Consider the following 20,499-nt stretch of genomic DNA (forward strand, 5'->3'; position numbering starts at 1 on the left):
TCATAAAGATACTTCAATTCAATTTGCTAGAGACATGGGGACACCAATATTTCACTTCCGGATGCTAAATTGGCTTCTTGGGGCCCTGAGCCGGAGGGCTGTGCACAAGCTGAAGGTGGAGAAGTTGGTCTCTGCTGGCTTTTGCATGCCTTTCCCCCAAGGCTCGTGTGTATTGCCAGCAGCTTGTTCCTGCAGCAGAAAATGAATGCATTTTGCGGTTTCAGAGAAAGTGGTGCTGCTAATACTAATACACTTAAACAAATGTTAAAATTAAGGATTTTTGACATCCCTTTTTTGTTGACTTTTGTCCTTTTCCTCATCCATTCTCAATGTCATCACAGAACCGCACACATCCCGTTCCCAGTCTGCAGTCGTCTCTTCTCTGCCATTCGTCTCTCACTCTCATGCGTTGCTGTGAACCCATGGCTGGACTGTGATTCTGTCGACATTATGTGACACAACATGGTTTGTTCGTAGTGTTTGCTGCTGTAGAGTGACAATGCTGCTGATGAAGATGTGGCATTTTAGAGCACGCAGACATAAATGGACAAGTCCTGCTCCAGGATCTTACCTTCCCAAACAAAGAATTGCAGAAAGCATTCTCCTATTTTCTGTGTCTTTGTCGAGATGATTTTATGCAGCACGAAGATACTATTTTACCAAGCATCAACTGTAATGAGATGTTAGGAGCTGAGCTAAATCACTGACAGCAGGTCATTTAATTTTTCATTTTTGCAGTAGTGATGCACAGCCTCCAGCTTCACTGCTTCACACAGCAGAGCTGTCAGCTCAGGAAAGAGCACCTGAGTCTGCATTTCTGATGAACTGAATTATTCCCCTTACAATGCAGGTGGGAGTTCAGGAGAGCCAGACATTTAGAGTTCTGTGCCCACATGACTGCCTGAACAGAGGCCAGGGTTTGAGCCTTGGATGAAATTTTTTTTAGGTAGCTAACAGGCTAAAACACTTCATGGTTTTGATGGCTTTGCTCTCTTTGTCCCTCTCCCTTCCGTAATTCAAACAGAAGGATTTAAACTTGAAAAAAAAATGTCTTTATGGCAAGAGATGCAGCTGGTAAAGAGGCTTTGAAAATAATTGGCTCCACGGATTGATCTATGGTGAAAAATGTCCTTCTTCCCCCCTTGTTTGTGGTAATTGGTGAAGAAATACAGTTGGGTAGCAGCTAAATTCTTGCCCAGTTCCATCTGTACCCAGGACATGACCCTATCTGGTTCTGATGCTGATAAAATCTCTGAGGTTCCTGTCTGAAGGAAATAGCTGTCCAGCTGTAAGCCAGGTCCCAGACCTGTGCAAGAGCAAGAAAACTTGTCTGCCATGGTTGCTGATGCCTGGAACAGGAAGGACCTCCCTGGTAGGAGCAGGTCCTGCACCGTCCGCGCTCTGGCCTGAGGCAGTGCAGGTGGCTGCTGCAACTGCTGCAGCCCAGTCAGCTGCAGTCAAACAAGCTGTGTTCTGTCATTGCTCACACCGGCTGCGGAGACGGAGTCTGGGGTCTGGCTGCCCACGGCCCTGGTGCACGGGGGGACGTGCTTCTGGGCGAGCTCCACCAGCACTCAGAGAGCCTGATCAAGCCAAAGGCCAGGGCACAGGCAAGAAGGGTGTACATTTATTTCTTTAAACTGTAGCTTTGCAACAGAGGCATGAAGCAAGCCCTCCTGATGATGTTTTGCATCCTCACGTCAGGATGGTTATTTGCAGCCCCTGGTTTAGCAGTTCTTCCTTCATTTCCATTTTGAGTGCTAGACAAAGATAAGCATTTTTCTCAGCACTTTTATTTTATTTTATTTTATTTTATTTTATTTTATTTTATTTTTATTTTTATTTTATTTTATTTCCAAAAAGCACTTTCCTTTCTAAATTGGAAATTTGAGATTAGTCGAAATATTTCTTTATCTGGAATACTTTGTTACTTATCCAATGGTCTTTTTCTGGAGTCTGGCCCTACTTCTAGTTGATGCTAGCACCTGAAACCAGACCTGTTTCTCTTCTAGTTTTATATCTCATAGTTTTTGTAGCTCACGTATTCCATTGAAAGTATCTAGTGTGTGCCAGTGGAACACGCCGAGCACAGCAACCATGGCACAAGTTTTTTTGCCTGATCAACATGGAAAAAAGAAAAATTCAGTGAATATTAGAGAAGACACAAGGCCCGGAGACTTTACAATTAACACATAGTATGGAGACACAAGCACATTGGCTGTAGGTGCTAAAATACAAGGCTCACGGCAGCTGTGGACTAGATCCTTCTCTTAGTCATTCACCAGACTGCCATTGCTAGTCTCAGTGAAGGTAGCTGGATTTTCTGAGAAGAACATCTGCTTTGGAGTAGCCATAGCCATGCAATTGCTGCCTAGGTGTGGTTCAGTCACACAGCAGGTGATATCCTGCCATTTCCTTGGAGCTTTGATTAACTGGAATGAATTACCTGCCTTTTAGCACGGTCTGGGTTCTGATGCAAGTGACTGACTTTCCTGGTTTGAAAGGCAGTCCGTGACAAATAGCAGAATCTGAAAGAAGCAGCAGCGTGCTGCTTGAATTTTGTGTGTGCATCTGGGCTACCCAGTGCAATGGAATTAATCATTTCCTAGGGCTTCATTAAAAATCCACAACTGCAGTTGGTTACTGTATTTTAATTACTCCACTTCCTTTTCTTTGTCTAACGTGCTATCACTTTTCCATCTTCGTTCTGCTTTTTGACTCCTTTAGGATGTCCCTCCCAGCACCTGCATGCTTTGGGGCTGTTGCTCGGTGGGTGCAGTGCACTGCCGAACTCCGGAGCATGCAGCAGCTGCGAGGAAAAGGCATTCTGAGTCCGTCAGAGCAGAGAGCTGTGAGGAGAGCATCACAGGGATGTTTGGTACGTGGTGGCTGGGGGACGCTCAAGGGCTTCCTTCTTTGATACCAAGCTACTGAGAAAAGGCGATCTGCTGGAAAGGAAAGGAAACTCACGGGGCTCTCTGAGATTAGTCACTGAGTTATGCTGTGGGAAAAGAAGAGAAAGCCAGAAGCGTGCTTGAGAAGGGCTGAGCTACTGAGGGCAAGGGTTGAGCTACAGAGAGACAAAAGGATTGAGGAGCTCTTGAGGGGTGAGCAAGGCTGGGCCAGCTGGCCTCAGGTTTGGGCAGCAGATCAGTAGGAGGTGTGGCTGAGTCCTACTCTCCATCTCACCCTCATGCAGTGCTGGGTCCTGTGCAGCCAGGTGCGTTGTGGTGCTGGAGCCTGATTGCAACTGATTTCTTTCTTTCCATTTGCAGAGGCAGAGGAGCTCTACCAGAAAAGAGTTCTAACCATCACAGGAATCTGTGTTGCCTTGCTTGTGGTGGGCATCGTCTGTGTGGTAGCTTACTGTAAAACCAAGTGAGTATGTGTGGTTAACAAACAATAACCGGTGAGAGATCTCTGAGTGGCAGTGATTGTGTGCCATGCTTTCATGGTGTTCACCCAAATGCTGTTTTAAGGAGATGCTGTGCTGTGGTATTCCCAGCAAAGTCTCTGAAGGAGGCCGATGAAGCCATCAACCATCCTGTGTGAGCAGGAAGTTTCCCATTTCTTTATCGCCTGAATCAGTATCATGTATCCAAGCCAGGTGATGGCATGTGGCTGGGAGAAGCTGTCCCCTGAGCCAACAGAAGCACAGTGGGCTAATGCCCAGGAGCTATGGGCTCACTTGTTTACAGTTCTGGAACTTCCAAAGCAATGATGATTGAGCAAGAGGTTTGGGGACCTCATTCATGGCCAGCCTCCCCTGATCGGACAGCACCCTTCTCCCCATGTGCCCCTCACCTGTGTGTGGAATGTCCAACTATTACCCAGGACACAGGAAGCCTTGTGAAGTTGATGTCCTCCCAGGGAGGCTTTCCTGTGTTGTGCTTAATGCAGGACAGGAGCCTTGCCACCAAGGGCAAGCCAGGACTGGTTCTCCTTTCTCTTCTCCCCACTTCTCTCCTCGGTGCCCAGCCCCACACTCCCCCTGCCTCCACTGCATTGTCCTGGGGCTTGTCTTGCTTGTCTTGAAGACCATTGGACCCAACTATGTGAATTGCCTATAGCAGAAAACATTCACATTTCTTTGGAAAGGCAGCATAAGTGGCTAATGTTGAATGTCTTGCTTCCTCCTGTTCACAGCTGTCCACAAACACCGTCAAAACATGAAAAGTGTCTGAAAGATGAATGAAAACCTGGTTGCTACCTCCTTTATCATCTGCTTCCTCCAGAGACACTTGGGCCTCATGAGAGAAATCCTCCTAATTTAGTTTTTTCCTTTCCTTTTTAAAGGAAGCAAAGAAAACAGATGCATAATCATTTACGACAGAACATGTGTCATGCCCATCAGAACAGGAGCCTTGCAAATGGGCCAAGCCATCCGCGTTTGGATCCAGAGGAAATCCAAATGGCTGATGTAAGACCTTTCATAAGACCCTGTATTTTATTGAGTGCTCATTGTCTGTCAGGGATTTGATGTGGATTTGCATGCTTACACCTGCCTGTGCCTGTGCATGAGAAGCAAAATACAACTTGAACAAAAGCACGAAATTCTGCATGGAAACCTTTCCCAAAACAAAATCTAGAGGGAATTGCCATTTTACTTTGATACACTGAGCATGAGGTTAGGGCACTCAGGACAGGTGTGATCCTGGTGTCCTCCCTGGAAGGCATTCCCAATGTTTCCTGCTTATTACGCTGTCCTGTCGAGCTTCATTTCATGGCACAATAAATAGGGTTAGCACAGCAGAGGCTCAGCCACCACGGTGACTGTCTCACCCATTGTGGTGATCTGAACAGCTCCACGTCTGTCCACCTGCTGCTCCTTTGCAGCGTGGGACAACCCAGTGGGGTGCCACTGTCGCTCTATTGAGACCCGTCTGAGTATTTAGGATTGGATCCAGGAAAACCGTTCAGCCGCTCCTGAGATGTGAGAATCCCATTGAGCTCTGTGTTCCTGTTCTAAACATGCTTAAGTGCCTTGCTAGGACTAAAACATTGAACGGGATCAGAAAAAGGGAGAGGGAAGGCAGACCTGAAGCTGAAGGTGTATTCTTCCAGGATGAGGGTTTGCAGTTTCCCAGCTTCTGAATATTTGCTTTGGAAACTTCCTTTTGCCCTCTCGTAGTGTTTTCTGTGTGCAGAGGTTCATGTGCCATGCACAAGGGGGCACTGATTGCTGATAGAAAGCACAATCGTAGAATCACAGATTAGGGTTGGCAGGGTCCTTAACGATTGTCCTGCTGTGAGTAGGAAGACCTCCACTAGCTCAGGCTGCCCAGGATCCTACCCAGCCTGGTTTAACTGCTGCCAGGGATGGAGCATCCACAACTTCCCTGGGCAGTGTGTGCCAAGGCCTCACCGCTTCTGAGTAAAGAACATCTTCATACGTCTAAGCTAAATCTCCCCTCTTTACAAACCATTACCCTGTGTCCTATCACTGCATGCCCTTGTAGAATCAGCGTCCTGAATGAGGTACAAGCTCTCCTGGGTCACTCTTGTGATGCTGACATTTAGCTAAGTGGATAGTTGGCCATGAAGGATGAGGGCAAGGAAAATTTAAAGAATCACAGCCACGTGAACCTGAAATACTGTCTCCCCCAGAGGCTTAGTCTCTCTGTGGAAAGCATGGCTGACCCTGCTTACTGTTAGGTGAAGGGATATTTCAGCATAAATATTTGTATTACACTTGGTATGTCAGTAGGACTTGTGTCTGTGACAGATTGCATGCGGTTGCCTTGTTGCTGGCACTCTGTCAGGTGCACAACCTCCTGCAAAGAGATGGATTTCTGCTCAGCAGCATCAGCTGTATGTCCTCCCACAGCAATCTGGGGAAACCCTCGGCTCTTTGTAACCCTCTGCAGCCCCTGTATCATAGCTCCTTTCCAGTGTCCAAAGTGCAGAGGCAGAGGGGAGGGCGCTGCATGACATTTTTCAGTTTCCTTGTTGCCTCCCGTGGGGCACGGAGCTGCAGAGTTCACTCAGTCCTCTGGTGATTTCACCAGAAGCAATCCAGCCAGCAGAACTTGGCTGTGGCAGTGCTGGCAAGCTATTGGCTGATCTATGTGGTTCTTCATATTTTACAGTATATTTCTAAGAATGTTTCTGCCACTGAACATGTCATCCGGAGGGAAACAGAGACAACTTTTTCAGGAAGTCACTCCTGCTCACCGTCACATCACTGCTCCACAGCCACTCCAACATCCAGCCAGAGGTGATGTATGCCATTCACACTGAACTGCTGCTTGCCTTAGGATGCTGTGAGATTCAAAGCCAGTAGAAGGGTTTCCTTTCATCTCTCTCTCTGATTTTACTTGATGTTTGGCATCACACCATCATACAGGCCATGCCAGTGTGCTTGCAGATCAGATTGTGTTGCTGGCATAACCAATTAGTGAGAGGTGCAGAAAGGTGTGGAAAGGTGTGATGCTTGATCTGCAGCAAAGAGCCAGCAGGAGTGCATAGCACTGAAATAGCTGGGAAGTAGGAGGAAATGAAGTAGTGCTTTCACGCCTTGCACAAGCTCAGTCAAATAGGAGGATGCATCTAGGAATGGTTTTGCAAGTTGTGATCGCGATTACGCTGCATGCCTGTGTTAATTCGTTAAGTATGCACAGGTTATTAATATAATCTTTGAGATATTTAGCATCTGTTTGCCTTGTGCAAGGCAGAACATGACAAATATCACCATTCTTTAAAATTTATTTATTTTGCCTAGTTCTGCAAAGCTGAAAATGAAGTTTTCACCAGAAAACAAAACAAAACAAAACAAACAAACAAACAAAAAAACCCCACTAATTTTTCACATTCTAAAACAGCCATCCTGGGGGACAGCAGCAGCCTGGCTCAGAGGCCAAAGTTCTCACTGGATTTGAGTGCATTTGTATTGCAGATGGAACTTCTCCATTTTTGTGGTGCCCAGAAAAGTCCTTCAAATGCTCTAAGAAAGCCCTGTACTGTTTGAAGCTTGGTTGCTCAGGTTCTCCATCTTGCATTGCTCTTGTGCTTCCTCCAGTAAGCAGCAGTGTTAGCCATGAGAGTGCCTGCTTTTGAGAAATGACTGTGAGGTGTAGGGGGTCCTATCTACCTCCTGTCAGTGGTCACACTGGATCCGCTGCATGAGCTTTGTCAAGCAAAAGATGTCGGGGCTTAGTTACTATTAGCCGGGGCTGTTTGTATCCACCTGTCCAGGAAGCAAACAGTTCTTCCAGGTAAAGCTCAAAGATGTGTCCCAGCAGATTTCTTCCAGGTTCAAGCACTCATTAGGTAGTGGAACAACTTCAGATATCAAACTTGGGTTTTCAGGTAAATTCATCCCCAGATTCCAACTGACTTGACCTGCAGTGAGCAGAGAGGGAGCCAAGAATGACTTTTTGGGCTGGAAATGCCTGCCTTTAGCCAGGGAAATCTTACCCTTGGTGGGCAGATGGTGTCTTTTCCAGGCTCTTTTTTTTTAATTTTTACACTTCATTCCAAGCCTTGCTAGGTGTGTGCAGGCTTGAGCAATGTGTACAGAGGCTCCTTTTCCTGCAGAGCTGCACCTTGATGGCATTACAGTCTGACTTCAAAGTCCTCAGACCCCATGGCCACCTCTGGGCACATCTGAAGATGCAAATTCGTGTCTGAAGGGCCACGTTAATACATGCCAGGTGTGGGAAGCACCTACCTTGCACAGCCTCTGGTCCTGGCTACCTGCCATATGAATTTTTGTGAGTCAAGTGCAGCAAGCAGGTGTTTCTTGAAGTCATGCCAGAGGCAAACTGCTGGCAGAATCAGGTTCCATTTTACTTGATCAGCTCATACTCTAATGAGGATGCTTTTTGAAGTTATAAATTAATGTCATGGTTGCAACCAAGCATGTGCCCAGAGCCATCAATAATTAACAACGTTCTTGGGAAGTTTTAATGAGGCCTCTGTAAACCCCCACGCCAAACCCTCTGCCAGCACAGCTCCATCTGGTGCCATCTGGGAGTTCAGAGCTGTTGCTCCTGTGGGTTGTGTGTTTGTGCCACAGGAGTGCAGTCGGCCTGGTGGTGTGGGTACAGGACTCCATGCTCTGCCATTGTGTGGGATGTCATCTCTACACCAAGCCAAGCGCGGGGAAACCTCCAAGTGCTGCCCAGCAGTACCCAGCACAGTGTAGTTTTTGTCTAGCTCCTTGAGCATGTGTTGCTGCCAAAGCCCTTTATAAATGAATGGTAATGCTTCTCTGTGTTGGTCACAATATAATTCTGAGCCTTTTCTTCTGACACTGTTCTGGTAGCATTTCAGAAGGATCTGTTTCTTGGCAGTGTGTGCAGTGGCATTTTTGAAGGTCCTCTGCAGACCTGTTTTGGCAAGGCCGGTGCATCGCTCTGCACCAAAATAAAGCAGAATTGCCCAGGCCACCCTGCAGACGCCGTCCTACCCTGTCCCCAGCTGCCAGGAGGTGATGCACTAAATACCCCGTGTGCACTGGGCAGCCTTGCTGTCCTCTAGTCATACCTCCAGGAAACAGTAAGGAAAGGCATATCAAAATTGGGCCTCCCTGATCCAATGCAGTGAGACAGAGAAAGGAGGCATCAGTTCAGGGTGAGATCTGTGGCTGTGTGTGGCTTTTTGGAGAAGGTGCTGGCCTTCCCCAAGGGATTCCTTGTTCACTGTCCCTGTGGGCTTTGATTCACAGACATGAAAGCCACACCTGGAGCCTGGAGCGGACGGAGAGCCTGACTTCCGATTCCCAGTCCGGGATCATGCTGTCCTCGGTGGGAACCAGTAAATGCAACAGCCCTGCCTGCGTGGAGGCGCGGGCCCGCCGTGGGGCTGCCTTCTGCATTGAGGACTCGCGGCGGCCCACAGCGCAGTACCGCGACTCGGTGGACTCACTGCGGGACTCACCGCACAGCGAGAGGTCAGAGCCCGTGCAGCCCTGCCCCTCTGTGCCAGGCACAAAGCTCCTGTGGTAGTGCAGGAGAAACCCTCGAAGAAGCCACGGTCCCAGGAGGCCGCTTTGGTAGGGCAGCAGTGTGCTTTGCACAGGTGCCCCTGCTAAGCAGGAGGCCATGTAGGTTTCGTGCACAGGTTTGGGAGCAGCTGAAAATATCTTGTTACAGCTGGTGAATTAAATCTGGCTGAGCTACCGGGTGGTGAGTACAGCCGAGGCCCTGGCAGAGGGGGAGGCAAATAGCTGGGACGCAGCTCAAGCCAAGGCTGAGCCTCATCGTGATCCTTAGGGCGAGGAGCAAGTCCTCCAATACCTCTGGGTGGGATGGAGAACAGACATGCTGCTTGTCTGCAGCCTGGGGACGGGTTCAGTGTGACTCAGATCTGGGACATTGTCAGCCAGTGGCAGCCGTTCTCTTCGTGGGCCTGGCTCCTGCTGTTGCAGAAGCACATCTCCATGGTGCTGCAACCTGGGTGGCCATCTAACGAGTTCCAGGCATTTCTCCTTAAAACGGTGGGACTGGACTGGTCCAGCGAAGGCAAGCTGTTCTCTTGTTTCTTTTCCTGGTCCGTTCAGATGGCCTGCAGACATCTCAGACTTCATGAGACATGAGGAGGGATAGGGAAACCCAGGGAGTGGGAGCAGGCTGAAATGAGTGGAGACAACGCACACTGGCTTTACTGAGTGAAAAACAAAACCGCTACTTAGAAGGAGGTGATGCCAAAGGAAAGCCTGTACAGAGAGGGGCCAGACCACTGAGCCACCGTGCTCATGTAAGTAGTGTAGATGAAGGCTTGTAGAGGCCTTTTGTATGGAAGATTTTTGCAAAGTTAGGTGAAGCAGTACCCAGACTTCAGCATGTGAAGACCTCTGGGGGCCCTTCCCTAGGTAAGCGTGACAGTTGCAGAGGGAGCAGAAGGCAACGTGGGCAACCAGAGGGTGGGAATTGTGATGTCCTGGGTAAGGCTCAGTCCTGATGGCCGTGCTGGGCTCGCCCCGAGCCCCCCCGGCCTGTGGGCTGCTCAGTGTCCAATGGAGCTGTTCCTTCCTCAGGTACGTGTCGGCCCTGACCACACCAGCACGCCTGTCGCCCGTCGACTTCCACTACTCGATGGCGGCGCAGGTGCCCACCTTCGAGATCACCTCCCCCAACTCCGCGCACGCCGTCTCCCTGCCGCCAGCAGCCCCCATCAGCTTCCGCGTGGAGGAGCAGCAGCCCCTGCTGCGGCGGTACCAACTGCCCTTCCAGGACACGCAGCGCTACGACAGCTACTACCAAAGGAAGACCTACCTGAACGACAGCATGGGGAGCCTGCCCTCCAGCCCCTTCCGCATCACGGAGGACGACGAATACGAGACGACGCAGGAGTACGTCACAGCGCTAGAGCAGCCAAAGAAAACAGCCAGCAGCAACAGGCGGTGGAAAAAGTCCAAACTGAACGGGCACGTCCCCCACAGAGCCAGAGCTGTCCGGGACTCCTTCTCCTTCAGCAGCGCCTCTTACAGCGAGTCTGATGAGGAGCTGGTGGCCGAGAGCACGCCCTTCCTAAGCACTCAGAACAATGAGGCGACAAACACAGAGTCGCCGCCGCTCCACCGGCCGGGCGACAGCCGGACTCAGCACCCGTACAGCCGGCACAGCGCCCACGGGGGCAGCGGGCGCAGCAGCCTGGCGCACACGACGCCCAAACGAGAGCCCGACCCCCTCTAGGCGCCCGGCAGACGCACCGCACAGGGGAGGCGGCGGAGGGAGGCGGAACAAACACGAGACAAAAATAAATATTTTTATTTTATATAAAAGAGAAAAAAAAATATAACAAATAAAATGTTTTATTTTCATTTTAGCAAAGTTGTCTTATAATAGCTAACGGCGATGACTTTTTTATAGGGAATCTCTATTTATATGTAATGTCTTGATTTACAGCTTCCGAGAAAAAAAAAAAAAAAAAAGTAAAAAAAAAAGAAGAAACGAAAACAAACAATAAATTTAAAAAAAAAAAAAGGTGGGCCAATTTTTGACTACTTAAAAATAGAAACAAAAACTATCGTGGTGCCTTTTGCTGTATGCTAGTGCTGGGATTCATGCCGAGGATTCTGTTTCAGTAGCATTTTTAAGATCATAGATTTTTGTTTGGGAGACGACCTGTCACAAGGGTGCTCTTCCGTCGGAAGAAAACAGCCTCGCCACTCTGCCCCGTACCCTGCTATTAACGATCTTGTTCTTTAAGGTATTGTTTAACACACACCAAGGACATGAGTGGGAGCATTTCCATTACCATGTCTGATGGGGATCTGTCTTGCCCTGTAAAATACTTGTATTTTTGCTTAAATCGGGAGAAAAAGAAATCCAACAGCACCATCCCGAAATGCAGAAACGATGTTTCTTTTGCCGCACAGGTAGGAGGAGAAAATGAAACCGTGCAGCAGCAGCCCTTAACAAATAGTTCTCAATCTTTGGCTCTTTCCCGTGGGTCCAAAGTTGGGTTGGCACAGGTCGGTAGTCCAATGCGTGGGACGTTTGTGTGACTGCGGCGAGGCGCAGCCCCGTTCCGTACGGCTCGGCCCGCATCGCTGCGCCTGCCCTGGTGGATGGGCGGCAGCGCAGCGCACGGCGGTTCCGGTGCCGCCCAGGACCCGGTGCCGTGCTGCCCGCGGTGTCCCCACGGCCACGGTGCGGCGGTGGCCACGGTGCTGTGCGAGCTGCAGTGCTCCATGCGCTGTGCTTGGAGCCACGCCTGGGAGCCGCTGGCCGTGCTGCCCTGGTGTCTGGCTCTGGCCCTGCTTGCAGACGCTCGGAAGGGCAGCGGCCCCCCGGGGGCAGCCCAGCAAGGGGGTTCCTCTGTACCGCCGTGCCGTGCGTCGTGAAGGCGGTTGTTACCGTCACATCTTGCTCTTGGCGACAGACGTCGCGTTTCCAAACCCGGAGCAGCTCTGCCCGTTGGCTCTGTGGCGCAAAGAGACAGTCCTGTGTGTCCGGTGGCAGAGCATCCCCGTGGAGGTGCCCCTCTCTCCTCAGTTCTCTGCAGCAAACCTGTTTACATTGTAGCCTGACTTTTTTTCTTTTTATATTTTTACTTCTGCATGTCCTTTGCATTTCAGATACTGTAGATTGGATGCATGGTGAAGCTGTGACTGAGAAGATAATACAACAATTGACAGTGTATTTCATTTAACTTTTAGCAATAAAGTAACTAAACCCTCTATTCCTCACCCATGATGGGATCAGATAGAAAACTCTGCTAATTTGTCATAAGATGATTGTCAAAGTTTGCTCTGGATTGTCTGAATGTCAGAACTCTAGACTGTTTAACACTTGAACATTTTTTATATTATAAATAAAATAAGAAATAACAATTTGTGGGCGGCATTGATCTAAGGCAATCTGGGGGCAGTGGGGGACTGTAGCAAAGGCCACACACAGAACCCAGCTGCTGGGGCAGGCAGGGACCCCTGTCCAACCCCTATTCAGGTGTCTTCACCTGCAGACTGCGGGGTTCGTGCTGTGCTCCCATCCACAACCACATTTCTTCTTTAGATCTTGCAGAGCAAGGCTGGCTGGCTAGCTCCCACACAGGGCAACCCCAGGGAATACGGTGTGTTCATGGGAAGCACAATTGCTGAGGTCGTATCAGCCCGACAGGAGCGGGCAGAGAGCTCCTGACCCCGTCCCAGGCATGGGGGATGCCCCAGGGGGAGGATCCCCGTGGAAAGCAGCCACAAAAAAGGGATAGGTGGGTCCTTTAGGGGGAGGTGTGTTACTGCCCCATTTTTTCAGGCCTCTGTGATGCTCAGTACCTATCAGAAGCTCTGAGCCATGGCAGACTCACGATTTCTTGCAGTGATTTCTTGCTCAGTGTGCCCCTTGCTTCCGTAATCGTGTTCTATATTTGGAGGCAGTTACGCTACCTCAATTTTCTCTCCTATTGCCTCTGAAGGAAGCCTGCATCTCTCTCCTTTATCCCTCGCTGCTCTATTATTAGAGCCCTCATCTCCAGCCACGTGTATTGCTAGGGTTTAGCCATAAATATTTTAGAGCAATTTTCACAGGTGGGGGGAGCCACTGGCACGTCCTGCCAGCGCTGCTCCGCATGCATGATGCTGCCTCTCCCAGAGGGTGGAACTGCTTTGCAGATGCAGATGGGGTGACGAAGGCAGCAGAGGAACGTGGGGCCTTAGCTTTGGGATTGCAGAGCCTCTGGGCAAAGCCGTTGGCAGTGTGCCCTCTGGTAGGTAAGATGCTCAGCACAACTGTAAAGGCATACGCACTTGTGCATCAGGACAGTCATCAAGCACAGGTAAAACTCCTGGGCTGAGGGCTCTTCACCCCAGGGTGCCACATCCAGTGGGTCAGGACCCCATAGCTCTGAGGCCCTTTCCTGGTGCTCAGAGAAGGCTTCGCCAGACCCTGCTCTTCTCTGCAACTTACTCCTGTCCGAGGATGGCAAAATGGCGCTTTCAGCTTGAGGACTGAGTAGCTCTTGGTGGCTTCTTCAGGCACACCGGAGATGGCACTGCCTTCTGGAGGGGATGGCCAGAAAGGACAGGGTGAGGTACCAAATATTACCTAGGATTATGCAGAGCAGGAGTTGGGCTTGAAGTTCCCCATGGCTCTCACTGAGTCAGAGGCATCTCCAGCACCAGCAGTGTCTTGGAGGTCTCCAGAACAAGGGATGCTGGCGCTTGTCTAACACAGCAAAGAGCGCAATGCGTTGGAGAAACAGCTCAGTGTTGGCAAGGGCTCCTCTGAGCACAGTATCCAAAGCATCTCCAACCGCTGGTGCAGATGTTGGCATCTTTCTCCTCCCCAAAACCTCCAGGCTGTGCGGGGACAGACAGACCAGGGATGGGCCAGACTGGGGGAAGAGTTACCTGAACGTTGCTAGAGCAGCCCATCTGCCTCACCAGCTCCACTGCTGAGCCATCCAGCCACAGCACGAGCATCCAAAGCACAGATGTGCAACGCTCCACTTGTAGAAAGGCATTGCTGCTTTCTGGTGCTGTCCATAGGGGCTCAGCTTCCTCTTTGCAGGAGCTGATGGAGACCTGTGTGCATGTGGCCATCTAGGACCCACAAAGCCTGGGACCAATCCAGCACACACTGGAACCACATTTCAAACCAATTCTCTTTACCAACAGATTCAGCTTTATTGTTATTCTTTTTAACATGATTCTTAGTGCATCATTTCAAATAAACTACCAAACTGTACAAAGAAACGGAGAGATAAAAGAAGAGGTGATAAAATTGGGTGGAGGTTTTTAGTAGTAAGAGCCATCATGGAAAACAGTAGTCCATAGGCTCTCCATTGTTGAAGATCCACATAAATCTTGTTTTCTTTGTTTAAATAGTGCTGCAAAATATTAACAATAAATGACTGTAGTTAGCAGCTACAGGATCCTTCAAAACTGGAGCTTGGTTAACACCTAGGGGAAAGAAAAGCAATCTGAGATAAAGGACAAAACCAAACAGCAAAATAAATAAACAAGGCGTGGGAGGACAGTTGTGGCACTGAAATGCAGTGGAATCATTTCCAGTACGACGGTAAATCATTGAACCACAGGCAGCAGAAAGGAATGGAAACACAAGCCCCCCTTGAAAAGAGCATAGCATATGGATCGCAGAACGGAGGAAGTACGACACTGATGGGCAGTCAGAACTGCTCCCGCACACAAAGGTTCAGCTGGACCGGAAGCATGGCTCCCACCACGCCTTGAACCCAAAGCTGTGGACGGTCAATAGCCACTTGGCCACTCTGTCTGAACAAGCAGGAACAGGAGAGCGCTGTTTCGCAGCAAAGCCAGGTGGGATTTCCATCTGAGTGGGAAAAAAAAGGAAAAAAAGAAACCAAAAGCAAATGTAGGCTACTGGATTTTTGCAGATGTCCAGATGGACTGTTCAGGCTCTCCATGGTCCCCAGTGTCTTCTCCGGGCAGCTTAACTTCTCTTGCACACTGAGGTTAAAAACCCACATTAAAGTCTCCTTATATATATATATATATCTATTTATATATATATTCATATGTATATATATTTATATATATATAAAAAGGATAAGGTGACAGAGGGCACTTCAGGTCTCTCCTGCCGCGGGCAGGTGCCTTTCCCACGCGCTGTGCTGGAGATGCCTCTCGCGTGGTCAGTGACGATCTCACAGAACGACCCCGCTGCGATGCGTCCTGCCCAGCACGGAGCTGCTCTCGGCGCAGGGACGCGCTCCCGCTGCTCTGAGCCCTGCTCCCACAGCACTGCTGCTGCCACAGAGCCCGATGCGTCCGCCGAGTTTCTGCGCTGCTGGGAACCGCGGACGGGAACCGGTGGAAACTCCAGGGAGGAGGAAGGAGGGCTGGTGGGAGAGAGCAACCGGGCCCTGGAGAATAAACGTGTCCCTTTATTGTGCAGGCTGCGGTAAGAGGGAAAGAAAAGCCACTGGTGCTGTTGGGGACAAAGAAGAGATGGAGTATCTATGATGCTGAAATGCCAGAGCGTTGCCAAGGAGTGTCAACTAAAGCTTCTTTGACTTCTTTCACTAGAGCAGTCACCGTGTCATACACTTCTATGGTTTTGTTTGTATGATTTCCTAGATAAAATTGTGCTCATTGATCTAGTCCAGGAGCGCAAAGCACCGCCGGTTCATTCCCCCTGCATGCACGTTCCTTGTTAAGTGTTTTGCTCTATTATGTCCTTTTCCACCTTACAGCTAACAGACATATGCCCTTGGCTCAGAGAAGGGCTGGAATGCGTCTTCCGCAAAGCAATGTCGTCAGCTTCCACCTTGAAGAAGCTGGTTTCAATTCTCTCCAGGTCATCTGTCCCGACTTTGATCTTCATGCACAGCAGGTTGATGTATGTCTCGTAGCGGCTCTTCTGCAGGGGGAGAGGGAACAGACAGAAAGCCTGTGAACAGGGACAGGCTATGCGTGGAAAGCAGTGGCAATGCCATCTGTTACTGCAGGAAAACACATTCCATATTGTCAGCACCCCACTATTCTTGCCCTACAATGCCTGCTCCAAGCAAAGCCTGAGAAGGCTGATCAGAAAGGGGATGGCTGTGCAAGCCTTTCCTGCTGCTCTGACAGGTCTTGAGTGCAGCTCTGATTGTTTCAGGTGTGCACTGGAGGCAGATGCAGACAACAGATCCACTCCTTCCTGCCTCAAGACATTCAGATCTCCACACTCCTTCCTGCCCTTCTGGGAACTCCATGACAACGTCTGCACCGAGCGCACAGAGAGCTTCCCTCAGTTGGTATGAATCCCTCTACCCACATTGCTTCCATCCACAAAGTGATCCTCACTCCTAAGTCATGCCCTCATTGCTCTCTGCTGTTGCAGGCATCTCCTCTGCCTGACACTGTTATTCCAGCACTAGGTGGAACCTCTTTTTACAGACTTATGTAACACCCCACTCCTTTATTCTAATATCTCAAAGGAAGCCTACACTCGCTTCTCTGTCACCACAGGGAAACAAGCATTTCTAGAGCACATCTCATGAAACTGACGAGATGAATCATGCTCTGGAAGTGCCAGCTTCTTGCAGACTGAAAAGCTTGGACGGAGGCTTCCCTTTTGCAGGCACTGAAAACAAAATGTCTGCAAAATGGGGCGGCTGCAGGCAGCTATCTGGAGGGCTGGCACAAACACAGCGGCCACAAACTATGGCACTGCAGATTCAGGCTGGAGATGACAAGATGATCTTTCTTCAAGAGGGTGGTGGAGACCCGGAGTGCGGCCAACAGATTTTCAAGAGACGGCCAGAAAATGCCCCTCAGCCCAGGCTAATGCAGGGAATAGCCTAAACTCCTGCCTCCAGCAGTCCCTTCCCCAGTGCCTCTGTGTCAGGATTCCTATCTTGTGCTCAACTCTGTCTGGAACAAAAGATTCCATTTCTCCCATTAAATGCTTTGCAGAGCATTTAGGCTGAGCTCCACGCACCCTCAAAAACTCTGTAATCACCTGTAATGCTGCTTTTGGCTTTATTTACAGAAACAGCTGCAGCAAAACAAGACTCATTTCCCATGGCTTTTTTATTATGTTTCTGAAAACGGCTGAGGAACACTGAGGATTAAATTACTCCCTTATTTAGGACCTGAGGAAATTTCAAGTTCCATCACAATAAAGGAAGATTTCATTTCTCTCATCAGTTTTCCCCTCCTCAGGTTAGAAATCACAGAGGCAATGTCTGTTCATTCTTTTTTTAGATTTAAAGGAAAACGGTTAGGCTTATCACTGTCACACAGCACGCATCCAGCCCCTGAGTCCTCTCCTCTCACTCCCCCTGGCTCACAGCACCCACTCCAGAGTTCTCAGTTCTCCTCAGTCAGCCAAGATATCATTTTTCACAGAAAAGATGAAAGTTCCTTTACCTCAAAAATTAGGTAATGTTCTTTGAGCCTGTACTCTTCAGCCTCTTTTGACTTGAGGCTCTTCTCTACAGGATGTGATTTATGCTCCGCTAATTCGTCTGCAATCTGCTTCATTTTATTTTCATGAGACCTCAGCTGTTCCTCCTGCCAAGAGAAGCATGTCAGGTATTAAAATGTAGGAGTGCACCACCTGCCTGTTGGTGTGGGACCTGTGTCTGCAAGGATGTACGCCCTGAAGGATGCAGCCCAGGGCACGCAGCGTATTTGTAAATTCATCTGGTAACGAGCAGCTGAAGCACAGGTACCTGAGGAAGATCAAAACTCATGTGCCAGCACCTGGACATCACAAACATGAAATCTCTGCATCCTTCAATATGCAGGCAGTGCCTTCAGAGCCTGTGCATCTGTGCCTTCTGGAGAGAAAGCACCCTCCCAGTCTGGGCTCTGACACCTGCTCAGAAGGCAGAGCTGCATCCCTACCCAGATCCTTTCAGGATGGCCTCTCCCTTCTCCTTTGCTGAGGGCAGTGTGTCCCCCCTGCTTGGAATGTTCGGTGCTCCCCAGACACTGCAAACAAGAGCTGCTCTTCAGGTGGCAGCTGCCCACTGCACTTGGCTAACAGAGCCATGCTCTGCTGCGCTGTGCCCCACACCCAGCAAACCTTCCCCATCAGAGGGACTCTCAGGCTCTGTAGCTTTCCAGCCTGAGAAAGAACAGGCTGCCACCTCTGGGTGCCATGTTATGAAAGAACAGGACCTGCTGTATTCAGCAGCACTTGTTGGTTCAACCCTGCTCAACAGAAAGCTGCTGGGATGTGCTGGACAGCTAGCAATAAACAAGACCAACAACCGTACAGGTGAGTGTGCATGCATAGCGATCATTTATGTTCACTACAAAGGAGGCATCATCCACACACCAAAATTCACCATGGTTTGTCCAAATCACCCACTCTACTTGCCTGCTCCTGCCCTGTAGACAGTGTGTGCTGCTTTGAGCACCTGCACGCGTCAACCAGGCAGAGCTGGAGGAGCTGCAGATGTGCTCAGCCTGAGCTGTGTGCTTATGCCTGAGCACCAGGCATTGCATTGCAGCTCCTCTCACACTTTACCTGACACAGCTTGGTCATGGATGAAGGCAGAAGTGGGCGGCAGAACTTCTTCATGGAGCAGATTGCAGCTGGGAAGGCTGGGGCAGAGAAAATGGCAGCAACAAGGTTGATTCGCAGGATCCAGGAGAGCATTTCTTCCTTACTTCTGTTACAAAGGAGATAAGAAGAGAAGGCAGTCTCTAAGTGCTCCTAACCAGGACTGGCTCCAGACAGCCCTGGAGTCACCTTTGCCCTTGCTTTGCATCCATTCCTGGGCTGTCACCTTGTGAAGGGGAACACACTGGCTAACTGGCTGTTCTGCAGGGCTGTCCCTGAGAGTCCTGCCCTCCTTGGCAGCTCCAGTTATAGGAGCTGGGCAGGGGCTGGTGGCTGGTGGGCATTTCACTCTTTGGAGCCACACAGCAGAGGTCCCCTGAAACATGAAGCCCTTAGATGCTCATGGGACCCAGTCCAGGGTTTCTCATCAGACCAGTTTAGCACTGCTCCCAGCAGGCTTCAGGTGGGCTTTCCCTGCAGAAATCCAGATGCCGTAGCCGTATCCTGATGCAAATGCCCCACCCCAGCTTCAAGCCAAGCTCCATGATGGCAGCTGGCAGCAACGGAAGCATCAAGCAGGAGACAACTCAACCACTCCTGACACTTCTTAATAAAGCAGCTTTCCTCTGTAACAGACTAAGGAAAGAAGAAGAAATGGCTTGGCTGAGGAGTTCGTTAATGATCTTTAGCACTTTTCCCATCAGAGGCCGATAAGAACTGTCAGCTCCTTGGTTCATCGCACCTCGTGGATTTTCTCCTTTCTGCAGACCGACAGCACACATCAATCGGGAGAGCTGCAGTGAGGACGCACCCACACTGTGCACAGTGGGGCAGCGTCTGGAGGCCCAGCGGTGGTTTCGGGCTGGCAGGCAGCTGCAGTCCCAGCTGCTTGCAGTTTGGCAAGGTCAGCTCTGCGTGGGCACCCCACAGCTAGCACTGGCGTGTCACTTTTGGGTGGTATTTAAAGCACATTTTGAAACGAGAGAGGAAGTCACGTCCCTCCTCAACCCTTCACCTCTGTCGTGCCCTGCCCCCATGTGTGAGCTGACGGCGCAGCAGAGGCCGTGCTGGCAGCTGGAGCTGTACTTACGGAGCCTGAAAGAGGAAGACTCTCCAGTCGGCTGTCTTCAGCTTGAGCACATTGGACTTCTTGCTGTAGTCAGAGGCTTTTGTGGCTAAGGCGTGGTGCACACGGATGGCATTTTTCAGATCCACTTCAGAGAGGTCTTTGTCAGGTTTGTATTCATCCTGTGAAGAAGGAACGTTAATTGGATAATGACTGTGCTAACATTTGTGGGCTACTTTAATGAACCTGCCTTTCTCTGTGTGCTGTAATCACAGAGTACCGAGACCAGGAAAAGCACTGCTTTGTACAGTAAATGCTAGGAGCTGATAATGATAATAATTAACATCTGGCAACTTCTTCCATCATTAAGTTCACTGGGAAGATGTGAAGAAGGAGATGAAAGTTTTAAACATAATTATCGATAGTTCTCTCTAACACGGCACATGCCTGAGGCTTTGGGGGAAGACATGAGACAGGCTGGCTTCTGCAGAGCTTCACCTTCTGTGCACAGCACATGCCGAGGTGCAGCTTCAAGCCCGCAGAGGGCTTCATGGGCACCTGGCAGACCGAACATGCTTGGTCCATACTCGGCCTCCCTCGAGTGTGCGTGACACTTTGGCACGCTCTTTCATGTAATTAGTTACACAGACACTCATAAACTGTAATGGTGCTCCCTGTATTCTTGCTGTACTTTCCCTTTCGGAGGATAATTTCACACAGCCAGGGAGTACAGAAGTAACTATATGTGTATACATTTATGAACATACAGAAAACAAAACTGAAAATCCGGGCATGGCACTTTTTAGGAAAAAGAAGAGTGTAGCCAACCCTGTGCTCTCCCTTTGCTTTCCCAATGATGGAGATGCAGCTACTTAGAGAAGTAAAAAAAAAATCCCTCTCACTCTGCCCCTCACTGGCTCAACATCTGGCCCACTAGTGAGGCAAGATGACGGATGGGTGGATGGATGGATGGATGGATGGATGGATGGATGGATGGATGGATGG

General features: G+C 49.8%; 2 protein-coding genes across 3 annotated transcripts in view; one reads left to right on the forward strand and one right to left on the reverse strand.

Annotated features, from left to right (window-relative positions):
* The window catches only part of NRG2 (neuregulin 2), an 83,431-nt gene extending 72,531 nt beyond the window's left edge, over window positions 1-10,900 (forward strand). For both annotated transcript variants that reach the window (XM_042836433.1, XM_042836434.1), the window contains 5 exons: window positions 3,276-3,378; window positions 4,297-4,420; window positions 6,090-6,217; window positions 8,669-8,893; window positions 9,980-10,900. In XM_042836433.1, the coding sequence (XP_042692367.1) occupies window positions 3,276-3,378; window positions 4,297-4,420; window positions 6,090-6,217; window positions 8,669-8,893; window positions 9,980-10,637 (1,238 nt within the window). In that variant the 3' untranslated portion in view covers window positions 10,638-10,900. The remainder of the gene's footprint in view (window positions 1-3,275; window positions 3,379-4,296; window positions 4,421-6,089; window positions 6,218-8,668; window positions 8,894-9,979) is intronic.
* Window positions 10,901-14,046: 3,146 nt separating this feature from the next.
* Window positions 14,047-20,499, reverse strand: part of PSD2 (pleckstrin and Sec7 domain containing 2) — a 73,328-nt gene continuing 66,875 nt past the window's right edge. The window contains exons 13-16 of the mRNA XM_042836435.1: window positions 19,519-19,676; window positions 18,393-18,537; window positions 17,285-17,428; window positions 14,047-15,788 (exon numbers count right to left, since the gene is read on the reverse strand). Of these exons, the coding sequence (XP_042692369.1) occupies window positions 15,582-15,788; window positions 17,285-17,428; window positions 18,393-18,537; window positions 19,519-19,676 (654 nt within the window). The 3' untranslated portion in view covers window positions 14,047-15,581. The remainder of the gene's footprint in view (window positions 15,789-17,284; window positions 17,429-18,392; window positions 18,538-19,518; window positions 19,677-20,499) is intronic.

This window comes from Centrocercus urophasianus, unplaced genomic scaffold (genome assembly GCF_019232065.1).
Source record: "Centrocercus urophasianus isolate 14NV4802_14NV808 unplaced genomic scaffold, USGS_Curo_1.0 seq_60, whole genome shotgun sequence".
Classification (NCBI taxonomy): domain Eukaryota; kingdom Metazoa; phylum Chordata; class Aves; order Galliformes; family Phasianidae; genus Centrocercus; species Centrocercus urophasianus.